General features: G+C 36.1%; 2 protein-coding genes across 2 annotated transcripts; both read right to left on the reverse strand.

Moving 5' to 3' along the window:
- Window positions 1-11,772: 11,772 nt before the first annotated feature.
- On the reverse strand, window positions 11,773-14,202 carry LOC115228423 (protein FAM200A-like). The gene is made up of 3 exons (XM_029799005.1): window positions 13,779-14,202; window positions 13,258-13,685; window positions 11,773-11,853 (listed from the first exon to the last, which is right to left on the reverse strand). The coding sequence occupies exons 1-3, from the start codon at window positions 14,200-14,202 to the stop codon at window positions 11,773-11,775; spliced, it is 933 nt and encodes a 310-aa protein (XP_029654865.1).
- A 1,147-nt stretch (window positions 14,203-15,349) lies between these two features.
- LOC115228424 lies at window positions 15,350-16,267 on the reverse strand. Its single transcript, XM_029799006.1, has one exon. It carries the CDS (start codon window positions 16,265-16,267, stop codon window positions 15,350-15,352), a length of 918 nt encoding a protein of 305 aa, XP_029654866.1.
- Window positions 16,268-16,913: the final 646 nt, after the last annotated feature.

The raw sequence follows: 16,913 nt of genomic DNA on the forward strand, positions 1-16,913 counted from the left end.
TGGAAATTTCCAAAGAAATGTAACCTTTTTGTTTGAGGACTAGCGACGCTGAAAATTCCTCTGTTCAAAATAAGCAGGAATTTATCCAACAAGTCCAAAAACTGGAAAAATCCAGAAAACTGAGGATCCCCATGAAAAACGAACTCATTTTTGTACTTTCCCAATCAGGACTTTCTTTGCTTGATGCAGGACTGTAAGACGTGTTCATTTGAAGAGCTTAGGAGTCCGGAATGGATGGAAATATCCCACGATTCTATTTCTGGCTTAAAAATTGGCCAAGTTAGCCAAATACACTTAACAACCACCGATTGTGTAAGTCCGGTCTTGTTTAAATTAGAATTCGTTGATCTTAGAACCAAAAAATCCAGAAGATGTAGTCTTAGTCATCAACTCAATTCTGAATCATCAAAAAGAGAACTTTTTTCCAAATATCGACTTTAACATGTAATCAATCTTAAATCTGATTTCAGATCATTCGCTACACCGGATCGGCACTATAAATCTCAATCTATCAGTTCATGCGAAATTCCCGAGGAGGTGTGCCTTGAAAGTACGTCTTCTGAAACAATCGACTCTCCGATGGTATAACAAGCCTATTTTCTAAATAAGAAAATTACTTTGGACATTAATCTGGACTCGGAAAGTGTCCGACTCGAAGTGAACCGAGACCTAAAAGTCAACGAAATCATAAAACTTGTATATAAATTAGTAAATATTTCCAGTTTGCGGAAGAAATTGGACTTGAGGAGTTTTGGTTTTTCGGTCTTAAGTATTTGGACAAAGAAGAACTGGTCCTGCTATCCGAAAAACCAGTACCAGATTATTGATATTTTATTAGATTTCGTCACAAATTAATAGTTCCTTGACATTAATAGAGTGCGAACTTGTTTTTTATTGTCTTCCAAACAACTTTTCTACATACTGTATTAACGAACAAAATCAGGTTGCACTGAGTTTAGAAAAGTCTACAGTTTTGTCTATACCACAGGATTCAGGAATTGGTTGGCGACGGAAAACTGGAGGTTCCTGATTCTTTACTGATCCAACTTGCTGCATTGACTAGAATCATTGACAGAAATTACTCTTTTGGTTCGGATAATGATCAAATCATGACAAAGTGCATTTCTAATTTAACTAATAGAAAATGCAAAAAATCAAATATTTGTTCACAAGCTGATGGATACTTTCAAAAAATTTCTCAAATGTCTATAATTTGAGTTTTTATTTTTACAGGGAATGTCTTAAAGTCGACTTTGTTACTCGATTTTTGGAAGTGGCCAGGAAAATACCTAACTACGGACTCTTTAGATTTCCACGCGTGACCTTCAACGACTTGCAGGACGTGACACTCGATTGTGATCCAGAAAAAATGACAGTCAGAGATGGAGAGTATTTTTCCCTGTTTTTATACTCCAGAACATATTTTTACAAAGATTGTGCCGACTTTGTATATTCTGACGAGAAAATAACATTTTCTCATAACAACGTGGAGGTATTTAATATTTAAAAGTCTCAGAACTCAATTCTTGCGAGTGAAAGGGTACAACTTAGGATTGCTGATGTAATCTACAACTACGTCAACGCATATAAAAATATTTTTAAACACAACGGGTCTCCAATGACACATCAAAGTGCAAATTTTGAAAAACTTTCTATTTTCGATTCTTCTACTCTGTAAACATTGCTTAGTAATATTTTAGAAACAAAGGTTTTTTTGAATTAAATCAAAGATTAGATACTTTGAAAAAGTCTTCTTCCATGCCAATTAATACAAGTTGTGCCCCGTTGAGTAAATTTTAGAAAAACGGGCCAAAAATAATAAACCTCTGCTTAAAAAACTACCGGTACTATGAATGTTGGCATTCCAAGATTGAAATATATTTTGAATACAACGGAAATACTCTGACTGAGAAAATATCCCAAAAAAGTCCCGGTTATGCCCTTGTCACTGCAGTTTGTATTTCTAAGCCAATGTGGTTCATAGGTTTGTCGGAAAATCGAATTTAAACAAAATGTATTATTTAATCTTAAATACACGTGCCCTCTTACAAACGAACAGATATTTCTAATAAAGTACAAACTGGTTTGACTATTTTTCCATGATGATCTAGTTGAGAAAGCAAAACATTGTTTTCTGCAAAATGCCAATTTTTGTAACAATACGATTCTATGTATTCCCTCTCAATGTTCTGGACATTCCCGCCATTCAATGGGTAGAACTTTGCTTATTTCCTAATAGAGGATTTGTTATGAGACAATAAAAGAAAATGCTCTTATTAATATTTCTGATTATAAACTTTTGTGTCAAATGTGGGAACTCGCTTTACAGATTGACTACGGACAGCACTCCCCAAACGTTCAGTTGGATTATCAAGTCGAAAAATACGTTCCTGCTCAGTACTTAGTTTTATCGACTAATAGATTGTTAAAAAATAAAGAAAATTGGGACGAAACCTTAAGAGATCTGCATCGGGAATCTTCGAATATTCTCAAAGTTACTTAATCGAAACAGATTATTATAGGGTCTGTCAATAGATGAAATGATGAAAAAATACATTCAACTGAGCGCCACAGGGGAGAATTTCAATTCCGTTCGATTTGAAATCAAAAAACTCAGCAAAGTAAAATGCAATGAGTTAATCATCGATACTAACGGAATGACTTTCCAGGACGCTGAGTAACACTAAATAATGACTGTTTTTAGATTGTCGACAATGATTCCTTATGCTGATTTGAAGGATGTTTATTATTCTGGAACAAAAATCGGAGGTACTTTGACGTCTAAATTAGTAAGTTACTTTCACAATTGTTATAGAAATTCACAATCAAATTTTTGAACGTTTTTGATAGACGGAGAGCATATGACTATTACCTACATTATGTATCAATCTATAATAAAAATATACAAAAGTAACTTAAATATATTATATTAGTAGAAAAACGGAGGCGCCTAAACAAGAGAACATTCAAACATATTCCCTGTACCATCAATGTCATTTAAAATTTTATAGACGACAAGAAACTTCTCCAATCTCTACAGCAGGGTTCCATGTTTTAAACTGATGATAGACTCGACTGCAGTCACTCTAGAGACGAACAACGAGATATCAAAATCATATTGTTTCCCATAACTGACATTGTTAGTTGGTCGAATGAATCTTTGAAGCAGGATGATGAAAGATTAAACATGCTCCCTAGTAAATCGAAAAGTGAACAAGGGGATATTGAAATCATGTATTAGTTTATAACTGTTATTGTCTAGTCCGTCTAACGACCGTCTGAATGCCGAAGTGGTGTATTCGAAACAAGAGCAAGACGAAAGCCACTAGTTTCATTTTATTGTATTTGTTATTGTCTAGTTTGTCCAACGACAGTCTGAATGCCGAAGTGGTATATTCGAAACAAGAACAAGACGAAAGCCAGTAGTTTCATTTTATTGTATTTGTTAGAGAATCGTGTAAGAATATTGAAATATGGTAGATCTAGTAAATTATATTATAGTTTGTCTCCCTCAGTTGAGATTCGCGAGGACGACAGACTGTGAGTATTATCGCTATATTATAGAGCTTTTGAAAGAGTCGTTGATTGCCAAAATAAAGTGCCTCGAATAGATTCCGACCAAAGGTTGTGCAGATTTATTTATTCAAGTCTCAATAATATATTCATCCAATATGAAACAATAAGCCAAAACCTTGAGAATTTCAACAGCGAATACCTGAAAGTGATGAAATACGTTGATTCGGATACACAACAAGGTTGCTAAAATTCTACTCCACAAACAGAAATTTTTGTTCTCCTTAAAAGCAACTGGCGAATAATTCACAAATTAGAAGCGATCCATCTAATATATGAACGTTTAGGACAAGATGAACAACTTGTATAAACGCATTTCTGTTTATGGCATAGACATGTGAGGAATCGGTTAGTTTGCATCAAAAAGGTCTCCGAGTCACTACGGAAAACTTGGAGAAATTAAAGAAAATTCTGGATAACTTGCCCGAGTCCAAATTCAAGAAGAACATAGTACCGACAAAGATTGCAAATGTTGTATTGAATACGCCAAAAGCAGAAAATCACGAGAACTCTTCAAATCAGTATGTATCAACCGGAGTTTATGAATTCAAGAAAGTGTTAGTCTTTGTTTAGATTTTTAGAAAGTTTCCAGATGAATCCTAAATAAAACTAATATTATTAATATAACTCATTTTTTTTATTAATGGATTTGGTAATTTTTTCTTTTCTTGTAAAATTAAGAGATTCGTCTACAACATTAACAGTCGAATTAGGCTAAACAATTTCAGAAAAAAGTGATTTCAGAATACGAATTTTTTCGTTACATATTTGCAATCCAGATTCAAAGGTATATCAAACTTCTCTCATTGTAACAACATTGAAATCCACAATTCTACTCGTATGCTTACCAATGTGTCCCTATACACGAATACAGGCACTAGTTTATTTAGCGCAGTTACGGGAATTGATGTGGCTTTTCTAATATTTATGTAACCACAACAGTGATCATCTAAATTTAATTTGACTTAAACGCTTGGTTAAACTTAGATTAGTGATCAATTTTTTTCTAAACAAGTGCATATAATCGATTTCAGTGTACTCATAAATGTACATAAATACCAAAATAATGTTAATAAAATGAGAAATTGTAAGAGTAAGACAGTTAGTTATTAATGAATTGAATGCCCTTCTGAATATTCTTTTCCAACTCGACAATCCCTGTCTCCAGCCATTCATTTTCCACATCACTCAACTCTCCAAACCCTCTCACCTCCTCAATTCCCTCGGGCTACCACTCTTACACAAAAAAATACCCCAAAAACAACAGGAGACGCAAAATAGGGAGCTCTCGTCACATCCGACCTAACAAATGCACATTGCACGTTCCGTTCTCCAGCCAGTCCCCTCAACACATTATCCGTGAACTGAGCACCCGCATAAGCCATCGACAGAGTGGCGGAACCCTGCCAATCTACTCCACAAAATATACTCCTCCATCCTTGGCATTGACCACAGCCGTCCCTGCATCTTGGATTGACTTGGCCAACTCCAATCCATCCTTCTACGAGTCATTTCAACAACAAACATCAGAAAGTGACAACGTAGGAGAACATTGACTAAGCAGAGGCACAATAGTAGGCCCAGAATGCCCACAAATGCAATCACAATGCACATTCCTGGGGTCTTTTCCCTACAAAATCAGACTTTGAACATTACCGTGTGTTTTCCCACGAAGTACTGAGCTCGAACAACATCCAAAGTGGTTACCCCACATATCGTCCTGTCTCCTACCAATCCGAACTGTTTGTAGACCTCAAATGCGATAGGAACAGTCGAATTTATCTTATCTTAAATAATATATCTCAAACTGGATTTGTTATTATTGCTATCATAGCTTTGGGGCAGGTTTTTGCACATTCCGACACAACATCCCTCACTATCCTGGCATTCGTGTTGAAAAGGTCGTCTCTGGTCATTCCTATGTTATATGGCCATGTGGTTACCAGGCTTGCGAGGTACTCCGGCGGGGATGACGACCATGTCGGCACCGGAGAGGGATTTAGAGAGGTTAGTTGGGCCTGTGTAGGGAGTCACAAGGGATTGAGTGTTGATATGGGAAATGTCCATGGCCACTCCCTCCACGTTGACTATGTCATAGAGGCGGAGAGATTGGATTTGTTCGTTCATCTTTAATAGAAGAGCTAATGGCTGGCCGATTCCTCCAGCTGAGCCGACCACAGTCACATGATATAGGCTCTTTGGTTATTAGGTTATATTGGTGTCACTTTTAGTCCTTTTTGAATAGCAAAGGAATTTCGCAAAAGACCACCAGAAAATAGCATGAGGTTTTCAATTAATTTACAAGTTTTATTTATCATTGTAATTCAAATATATTATCTCGATTAAATCAACAAAATTTAGTGTAAATATTTTTGGGTAATGGTATTTTAGCGTTTAAATTAGCAGACCGCAAAACAACGGTAATAAAGTTATCTCGTTTGTCTTAGTTTCTCAAAGAAACGTTTTGTTAATTGCTTTCAGTCCCCTCTGTTTATCGATTGTTCCGTCAGCTCATGATTGTCTGTCGATATCAACAAATTACGTAATTTAATAATTACAGACAGAAAAATTCAGTTCAACATGCCAGATATTTTGGTATATGACAAAATTAGAATTGAAATTAGTCTCAGCGATGTGTATCAAGTTATTTAAAAACATTTTATATATTTTCATAATCAATTTTAATTTACACTAAATTGTGTAATCAAATACACTTATTAACAAGACAGGTTTTTCTGTTGCTCAAAATCGTCTGTCGATATCAATTCTTTCCCAATCAGAGTAAAATCTAGAATGGTTGTTAGAATAATCCATGGTCTTTCCAGGAAAGTCTATCGAGGATGAGGAGCGTTTTTTTCTGTTTTAAAATGTGACCAAATAAGCCTGATCTGTTACTTTGGTGTATATTGTAAAGAAAGTAGAGGTATTTGTTTGAGATTTGCCTTGGATTAAAGAATATATCAGAGTTGCATTCTATGAAAATAGTTCAGAATTTCTAGTTGTGCAGAGAAATTGTACACTGTTAACACAAACATATTGTATACTTTAATTTTTAACTAACCATGTGTTATTTAGTCTGTTAGAAGCGAAAACTGATAGTGATTTTCTTCGTGATATGTCTTCTGTATTTCCTAAGAGAGTGCCTTTTTATGCTTGCATTTTTCCTCGTGTCGCTGTTCGCAACACCTAACTATTGTATATTCTGTTTTCTCAACTTTAATTTTTAAGAATAATTTTTTTAATGTATTGGCCAATTTATCGATAAAACATTCGTGGTAATCTGTTGTAATAAGCATCAGAAGTTAAACTTCCAGAGACAAATCCACTTTGGCTAGCTACAATATATCCATCTAGTGGGGATTATATTCTTTCAAGATCGATAAGATTTTTTGCAGTTGAATAATATGATTTATCACTAGGGCAACCAAAAGTCAATAATGTCAGCTATGGATAATGAATTTGGACAGTCGTGAGTTCGATTCCGAAGGAGGCAGTTTTCATCCTGGGGCCAATTCTCGTTATCGTTCCCCTGCCCGTGAGGCAACGAGTACTTCTGGCACGACACAGTTAGAAATGGGGATCTCTTAACTTCCTTCCGATCTTAGCGTGGCGTTATGGGGTCCACCATGTCAGTTGGAAAATTCCATTCGGATATGGCAACGCTCAGGAGGCACTTAATGCCTACCGAAAAAGGACTTTTAGATCTCAGACTCTGGGACATCGTCGTCTCAGGCCGATCATGCGGGCAGGATCGAACCTTTCAGTAGGATCTCTCTCGTTTGGATCGGCGATCACGGGGATTATTATAATTAACTGGCTTACCCGTCTTTGGTCTTTAATAAATAAATAATATAAAAATAAAATTACTCCCGACGGTTCATATTGTAAAATATGCGATATTTGTGTAACATTCCATAAAAATGGTTTGTTTAAAAACACAAATTGACGCAAAAACATAAATCGCATATGAACGAGCCTAAAAAGAGCATTCAAAGGTTTTTTCCCACTACTGTTGTTACTAATGATTTTTCGCTCAATCTAACTAAAGCATATGTTTCAGCAAATATTCCATTATATAAATCACGGAATCCTGCCTTAATAATTTTTTTTAATACTACTGGATTCGAGTTACCTTCAGAATCAAAATGTCGAAACAATGTCAAAATTTTGGCAGAAAGACGTGTTAGTGAGATTATCCAATTGTTAATTAATGAAAGGATTTTCTTAATTGTTGATGAGTCTGATGCCGGTAAAGATAAATTTGTCAATATTCTTATTGATACACAATTGTGGTTTAAGGATAAAACTAAGTTACCCTACAGTGGATAATTTAATTGCCTCCATTAAAGGACTTGTTCTCAAAAACAGTAGTCGAAGGCAACTATTTTCTGAAATAGGACTACCTCCAGAACCTATTGTTACTAGATGGGGAAGCTGGCTTCGAGCAACCAGGTACTACGTGGAACATTTTCCCAGAGTGTTGGAAATATGCAATTCGTTAAAAGGAGAATCCCTATTGATTCGGAGGGCAAAAGAATCAATAAACCATGAAGGACTTGTTAATGATTTAAAAGAAATATAGTATCACTATTCTCCACTTGCAGATGTTCTTCCTGAAATTGAGTCCACAAACTTTTCAATTGAGAAGGCTATTATTTTTTTGAAATACTCGATCTGAAAGAAGATACCTGCAAAATAAAAGAATATATTGATAAAAGAATGAATAAGAATGAAATTATGAAAATTGTTAACGGAGAAAAAAATTTTTCGCCTATGGAAAAGTTGCGACTACTCCAATGCAGGAAACTACATGTTCTGTGGAGCGTTCATTTTCAATTCTCCATAAAATTTAGGCAAAAGATCGGAATTTTAAACCGGAGAACCTTAAATTTTATATGATTCTTTATAACTCCTGATTTTAAAAAAATTCTTGGCTCTTTTTAGGTCAACTTTTTGGTCAACTTTCGTTTTTTTGGCTCAATTTAGTTGACTTTTAGAGGTCAATTTTTGATATTTTTGGGTCAACTTTGTGGTTGCCCTATTTATCACATTTGGGGGTAACCACTATAAATTAATATAAAAACTATTTAAAAATTAAACTATTTTTTAATATAAGATAAAAAATATTATTTATTCTAGTGTTGAATGAGTTTACCTCACAGTTCACCAAAGAGTGAAGAGCCACAATTTATATTAGGAATATTCCTAACACTAATAGCATCACTAAACATCGGCATCTGCTATGTATTGAAAAAAAAAGCTCACAACAAATGCCCCGACAACCAAAAAGCCAGTAAACCCCTAAAGACAACCTTTAGAACACGGAGGACACGGCTATCTGCGGTCCCCAACCTGGTGGGTCGGTCTCCTCCTCAGTATCCCTCACCCATAATTTAGTGACGTTGGGCGAGGCTGCCAATTTTGTGGCTCTCACATTCCTCCCGGCCTCCCTCGTGGCCTCCTTGGGGGCTATCAGTCTACTTTTTAGGTTTTTGAATAATTTGTGTTATTTAGTCTTGTTTTTGCTGCTTTTTTCTTTTCTGAACGATTGTCGTGGAGTGCCAAGTTGGGGGTGGCACTGTGTCTCACTGGGTGTGTCTTCATGGTCTACTTTGGGCCCAAAACATCCCCACTTTCCACCCCCGACACCCTCGAGACTACCCTAACGAGTCCTCCCTTTAAAATATACTGTCTTTCCTCCTCTGTAATTGCCGCGCTTTTTTATTTGGCGGGCTTTTGGTATGGGGACAAGACCCCGATTATATATATAACTATTTGTTCGTTATTTGGGTCACTTCTGGTACTCATGGCGAAGTGTCTTGGAGTGCTGATTCGAGCGAGGTCTCTTCTCCATGTGATGTCGGAGTCACTTTTTTGGGGACTGTCTGGTGGGATGGCTATGAGTGTTTGTGTACAATTGCACTTTCTAAATCGGGCTTTGGACATATTTTCCATATCTTTGGTGACCACTATTTACTACGTTGAGTTCACGTTGGCCGTGATTGTGTCTTCGGCTACGGTTTTTGGGGACTTTGAACAGCTCGGACAATTTGATGTTGTCGGATATGTCTTTGCATTTATTGTTATTTTGGTCGGAGTTGTACTAATGGAGTTTAATAAAAAAATTGGCTAATATTTATTTGTTGATTAAATTTATTTTTCTTTAGTAAAAAAATAAATTTATGTACAATAGATAATATGTGATGATTGTGGCTCGTTCTTTCCACGTGGATGTCAACAGTTTTACATTTGTCAATTTATTTAAAGAACCCAATCAGATCAACAAAAAAAGAAAAAAATTCAAAAATATAATAAATGTATTTTTATTAACAAATTTAGAACAATATCAAAAAGTCCGTAATTCTGCTTGAACTGGTCACGTCCAACATAATTCGAGTTGGTGCACATTATGACACAGATTTTATACTTTGATGGCACTTTTTTACACTTTTTAATCAACGAAAATGGAGATTTGCACGACATATTCACTGACGACAAATTTGCTCATATTGTTTCCCGCCAAAAGATTTCCGATGGTACAATATTACTCACATGCTAAGCCCACGTGTCTGATCATGTGATTGTGTTTGTTTATTCGAGTTCTGATACATTTTTTGACATTTTCTATCTCGATGATCATCCGGATAAAAAATTGGAGATTAATGTGAACTGTTTTTTTATTTGTAGCACCATCGGATGTTCTTTCAATCAAACAATTTTCAAAATATGGGGATTTCAGGAAAGCGGGTTTTGCTTCAAAAAAATAAAGTATTTATTTTTATTATATTAATTAGTGGTTAACCTATATTATAATAAATTATTTTTTAGTTAGCTGTTTGGTGGTCTTTCAATTCTTCATACAATGTTAGGTTGTGGAATCCGGGGGGGATTTTCTCCGCCCGTAGAAAGAACATATTTTTGTTTGACAGGGACAAGATTTCGAGCAAATTTAAGTTTATTTCAGCTGTAAGTATTGACGGAGACATTTCCTCATTTTGTTTCATGTATTTTTGTTTGCTATTTGTCAGCTACGACAAGTCCGAAGAGCAAATTGGGCTTACATTCATCAGAGACGAGTTCCTGAATTTCCACTTTTATGATACTACATTTAAAGTAAGCATTAAAATGACATAATAGCTGATCCGTTCATTTATAATAAAGATGGAAGGTGGGGCTAAATTAGTATGGTAGGGGATCTCCTCTGTTCATTGGTGGGGCAAAGTGTATATTTGTTTGTCTTCAATACGGGGACTGCAGTCGTGGTGGATATTTCCTGTCTCCCTCATTACCAGTCTTATGTAACTGAATTTGTATGTCTTGTTGGCCACATTGTAGAGTCCTGACTATCTTTGTTGGGTTCGGGAGGACTTGCTTATATTGGCGGTTAATAAGAACACGGGAAACTTTCGAGTATTGTTTGTGTGTAAATAGATATATACGATTCTATTCGATCGGGTTGACTTGCAAGTCAGTCGGAGTTATCCTGGTTGTTTAACTTTTGATGATTCGGAATGGATTATTGATGGGGGAATAAGTTATGTTGATTCCAAGTATTTTAAATGTTCGCAAAAAGTTATTCTTCATATTTTGTTGGGCAGGTTACTTAATGTTGTTTAATTGTAGTGGCAATGTCGTTTTTGTTGAATTCCATTCTTATTTCTCAAGTTTCGTATTTCCCGATTTGTTTCCGATTGGACACATTCAACAGGTTGGTTGTACAGTTTCACTTGGTGTAGTACTTGACTGCTATTCTGTCCGTAAATACGTCGACCCAACAATATTTTTGTGAGTTTATGGCTTTTCTTATCAGCAAAATGAACTTGAATTGTACCAGGGTGGACCCAGAGTGTGTTCGCTGTTTGTTAATGGTTTTTTCCAAATGTCTCAACTCCCTATTCTATGGAGTGGACTCGGAGTTTACGAGTTGTGTAAATCTTGAGATTAAATTTGTTTTTTACCAATTTCTTGTGTAAGAATGATATTTAATTTAGTTATGATAATTATTACGAGGCTATTGACTTGTTGGATTTATTCGCTCGAGTTGGCCGCGGTGGAATGATCTCGAAAGACTTGTATTTGATGTCAAGGGTATTGTGTTTGTGACTAAATTAGCAATTTTGGCAAAGTCTGAATTTATATCAAAATGTGCAAAATATTAGAATTCATGAAATTTGGGATTATGCAAAAAAGCTTGGGGTGTCATTTGAGTTTTTTATTTCCGAAGATATTTGTGGTTTTCTCTGGATGTAACGTTTTTAAGGCAAACGAGATGACAATATACTATAGAAAAATATACATTTACAATTTTTGATACTGATTTTTATATACAAAACATATCTTTATTTTCAAAGAAACGAATTTTAAAATTTCCTCTTTTTTATTCAGGCAAGCACAGTTGTGACTGCGCGTATTCCAAAGTCGGGGAGATCGGTTGTCTTCCATTTCGGACTTCATTGACCAGACATTTACTAATTAAAAATCGATCTCGTTTTTCAAGCTTTTTTATTTAAAGTAAGTGTATCTCGGGTTGACTCGGTAAGAATTTGGAGATCCAGAGATAAATGGCAATTATAGTTTATTATGCGTTTATAGGAGTCGGCTCCCCACGCCTGCGGGATCGAAAAAGGTCAGGAAACGCAGTATTTCTTTTCTTAAACTTTTCAGATACGTGGAAAGTAAATTCCTACAAGTTCATGCTTCAGGAGCCATTTAACGGTCTCCTCAGTAGCTTTTGAATTCAAAACGGTACTTTTGGAACTTCTTGAGGAAAGACTTAGTTGGATGTATGAGCTTTGGCTTTTTATCCTACTTTTCGACTCTTAATCTTCTACACAAATCTATTTTACATCTTATCTTTTGTGTATTCGATATTTAAAAAGTTTTCACTCTTTAAAGCAGAGGTTTCCAAGCTTTTTTTTACGCGCCTCCCTTAGAGAAAAAGTACAATCTTGCGCCTCCCTTTATATTCCATAATATAATACAATTATTATTTTATCAAAAACAATTTTTTAAAACAAAAAGTTAATGAGATAATTTTTTTTCCATCTTGGCGCAAAGTTTTTCAAATCTTGGTGTCATCGCAGAGAGTGCTACTCTTAGCTCATTAGTCACTACTAAACGAGTTCGATATTTAGATTTAATTGCAGCTAGTGCAGAAAATCCAGTTTCGCATAAATATGAAGTAGCAAATGGCAACAAAACTTTCATTGCTTTATTCGACAAAATTTCATATTCCGTTCTTACATTCAACCAAAAAGAAATTAGCGGTTCTCTCTCAAATTTTTGTTTCAATAATGTATCGCATGACAATTCTATCAATTTTTCTTTTTCAAAAGTTGTCAATGCAAATTGATTATCTTCTTCATCAATAAATGGATTCTGTATCCATTCGAACATTTTACAGTCGAGATCTTTAAAATAGTGAGCAAAATGCTTCAACAAACAATCCAAATGTTCAGCAAATATGTCTTTGTTTGCTTCAATGTTCACTATGGCGCAAAAGGTGTTTAAAAGTGGAAACATGTCATAGATATTTTTTTGTATATTTGATTTCCATAATACCAATTTTTTCATAAATGCTTTTATTTTGTCCTTTTGAGAGAATAAATGTAGTTGTGGTCCCTGCATTGATTTATTCAATATACTCAATTTCCCAAAAATGTCAACTAAATAGGCAAATTTGACAATAAAGTCATCATCCCTGAACAACTTTGCATCTTCAATATCATTTTCATCAAGAAAATCTGCAACTTGATCTTTGAGTTCAAACACCCTTCTAATCACTTTTGCACGAGATAGCCAGCGTACCTCACAATAGTATAAAAGCGATGTATATTTTGAATCCATATCTTCACACAGCTTTGCAAAAAGCTTAGCTCTTAAAGGACTGTGTTTTATGTAGTTTATAACTTTTGTAATTTGCGCAAAAATATCGTTCAGTTCTGGACTCATATTCTTTGAGACAAGTGCTGATCTGTGCAGCATGCAGTGCGTCCAGATAATTTCTGGTGCTCTGTTTTTTACAAGAGCTTGAAGACCAGATTTATTTCCTGACATTGACTGTGCTCCGTCTGTACAAAGTCCAACACAATTGATCCATTCTATGTTATTTTCTTCAAAAAAAGTATCAATTATATTAAAAATTTCATTGGCCGTGCTCCTTCCAGGAAATGGTTTGCAGAATAATAGATCTTCTATTATTGTACTTTCTTCAGCATATCTGACATATGCAATTAAATGTGCATTTTTATTTATGTCAGCTCCCTCATCAACTTGTATAGCAAATTTACAGTTACGTAGTCGAGAAACCAACTGATCACAAAGATCTTCAGATATGTCATCAATTCTTCTAGCGACTGTGTTATCAGCAAGCGGTATTTGCTGTAATTGTTTTGCATAGGATTCGCCAAACATTGCTTCAACCATATCGATAGCTGCTGGCAAAACTAGAGTTTCTCCGATATTGTGCGGTTTCTTGCATTTTGCAATCCTGTAAGAAACTTTGTACGATGCTAGTAAAGCATTTGAAGAGACAGAAACAAGTTTTTTTAACGATTTCGTTTGGTTATCAAACTCTTCTAATTTTCTTTTAAAAAATTCTTCAGACTTATGGACATGTTCAGAATGCATCGTTTCAAAATGTCTTCTTAATTTGCATGGCCTCATACTATCTGCTGCAAGTGTTTTGAGGCAAAGCAAACAGAGGGGTTTTTCCATAGAATCAACAAAGATACGTGTGAATCCTAACAATAAGTAAGATGGAAAGTATTTTCTTGTCTTTGGAGTGGTATTGATTATATTCCAATCATTTTGATTTTTTGAACCATCGTCAAAATCTTTATTATTCGTGAATTTTCTTTTGCAACCACTCAAGAATTTATTCATGTGTTAAAATTATTTAATTGTCTAATAAATTAAATAAATTTTTGAAAAATATAATTTTTAAATTAATAACTCTTATTATCGGAATATAGTCACGTTTTTTACATAGATATAATTTTCTAAAAAATGTTTCTGAAATACTTTTCGCGCCTCCCTTGACACGAGTCAACGCCTCCCTAGGGAGGCGCGCCTCCCCATTTGGAAACCTCTGCTTTAAAGGATCGAAAATATCAAACACAACCCTAACCTTTACTAACCTTATTTTAAAAGTCAATTCTAACTCGAAAAAACGCCTATTAAGCCTAGCTTTTACAAATTCCTAATTTTAAAAACCAATAAGATTTTAATATTTACATTAAAAACAAAAAATTTCAAAACAAAGTCAATTGAGCTTTATCAGCCTCGAAATATGTACGTCAGCTAAAATATCTCCTTTATCGTCCTCTAGAATATATAAATCCTTGCGAACAGTGTTTCTGGCCCATAAACACATAGAACGGGATTTTTTTTAGTACTTTCGTGAACGGTGGAGTTATAATCAAAGATTTTATCTTTGAGAATGTTCTGAAAACTACCCGACGAATTGAACATTTTGAAACAATCTGAGCAACCTCAGTTCGGGTAACATCGTGATAGCGATTCGAACCTTGTCAAATAAACGATCTCGCCCAAAGTGATCCATATTATGTTCTGAGTTTAACTTATACTTTCCGACCGCCAAAAATGGCGTTTAGTATCTTCCTGTAGAATGTAAGTTTTTCCGCCTTTAAATCGAATCAGTACCGCAATGCGTAATAATAATTATTTATTATTATTATCGGCAACTGCCGTAGAAACATAATAGTTAAATTTCCACACGTGCGGCACTTGAAACGATTTTCTTGATAATCCTTGTTCAACCTCCCCTGTTGCATGCTAAGATTCTCATTGCGTCCAGATCATCCCCATTTTTAAGCTTGCGGTTGATTGATTTGAGGTCAGCATCCAGCACCTCCGGTAGCGTATTGCGCGGACGTCCTCGAAATTTCTTTCCACTCGCGGCAAAATATTCTTCCATAGCCAAATTTGCGGGTGACGTCTGGTCCATCCGTAGGACATGTCCGAACAGTCTCCATCGGGCTTCCATTACATCCAGAATCACAGGTTGCGCTGAGCATTTACGGTAAAGTGCCCCGTTGTTGATCCGGGTCGGCCATTGTACCCCACATAATATACGCAGTTGTCTTCGGTGGAAGGAGTTAAGGTTTTTAATTTTGGAAGCAGAGATCCCCCAACAAGAGGAGTTGTATAGCAAGACCGGTTTCACAAATGCATTGTAGAGGCGCAAACGAAGCGCAATCGTTACCGGCCTGTTAGCCACCCAATACGTTTTCAGCCTGTTCAACGCGGCCGTCGATAGTACTTTCCTCCGGGTAATGTCCTCACTATCTCCGAGGAGTGTGCCCAGTTTTCTGGAATGTCTCCATACATCATCTAGTCTTGAACTCATGCGTGCGACTTCCGTGATTTCCGTTTTGGTTGTGTTCACAGTGAGGAACCATTTTCCAAGCTCTGCTGGGGAAACATCAAGTAACCGCCTCAAGGCTGCTGTGTCGTGTGATACAAAATCCACATCGTCAGCGTATACAATTTCGGTGATTTGCCCGTTATAAAAGAGCCTGAGATCACGCAGAGCCGCCTCCAGGTATATCACGAACAGCAAAGGGGAAAGGAAGTCTCCCTGCGCGGTACCCACTGTCGTCGAAAAATTTCTGGATGACGTACTCCCAATTTGTACTGTCACTTCCGTGTTCGACAATAGGACTGCTATCATCCTGACGCAGTCCCCGTCGAGGAATCACCGCAAAACACTAATAAGTTTTCCTCGGCGAATTGTGTCGAAGGCTCTCGACATGTCGATTCCTAGAATTGTAGTCGCACTCTCGAATCTTTGGCAAGTAGCGCTGCGCCACCTGTGTCCCCAGACCACATCAGCAGTAGATCTACCCGTCCTGAACCCACTGTGGTTCGAAGACAGGAATTCGTTTGCAGGCTCTTGTATACGGTCTAGCACCACAAGATCAAGGATCTTTCTCAGCGTATTGAGTAGAATGACTGGTCGCAGGTTATCCACAGGGCCCATCTTCTTATTCGGTTTTTGAATCGGGTCAGAATTCCTTTGCCCAAAGGAAGAAGGTCATTAGTTGTAAACATTTTGTTTAGTACTTTGGCTATGATTTCCATCAGTGTTTTAGGATCGTATTTCAGTAACTCAGCACTTATGCCATCCGGTCCCGGAGAGCGATTACTTTTCAGTCTATTCGTAGCTTTCATAACTTCTTCCACCGTGATTTCATTTACCAGGTTTGCCGGATTAGTAGTGATTAGGTCCACCTTTTCTCCGTCAACATTAAAAAGTCGTTCAAAATGAGTAGCAATAAGTTCTGCTTGTTCCGTAGCATCAAAAATCATATTTCCGT

This window comes from Octopus sinensis, unplaced genomic scaffold (assembly GCF_006345805.1).
Source record: "Octopus sinensis unplaced genomic scaffold, ASM634580v1 Contig10412, whole genome shotgun sequence".
In the NCBI taxonomy this organism is placed as follows: domain Eukaryota; kingdom Metazoa; phylum Mollusca; class Cephalopoda; order Octopoda; family Octopodidae; genus Octopus; species Octopus sinensis.

Coding starts and splice junctions, on each gene's coding strand:
- LOC115228424 (XM_029799006.1), bottom strand. CDS start 16,267: ATGATAGCAGTCCTATTGTCGAACACGGAAGTGACAGTACAAATTGGG.
- LOC115228423 (XM_029799005.1), bottom strand. CDS start 14,202: ATGCATTCTGAACATGTCCATAAGTCTGAAGAATTTTTTAAAAGAAAA. Junction 13,686..13,778: donor TGTCAGATATGCTGAAGAAA/GTACAATAATAG, acceptor CTTTTTTTGAAG/AAAATAACATAGAATGGATC. Junction 11,854..13,257: donor TCAGGGATGATGACTTTATT/GTCAAATTTGCC, acceptor ATTTTTCTATAG/TATATTGTCATCTCGTTTGC.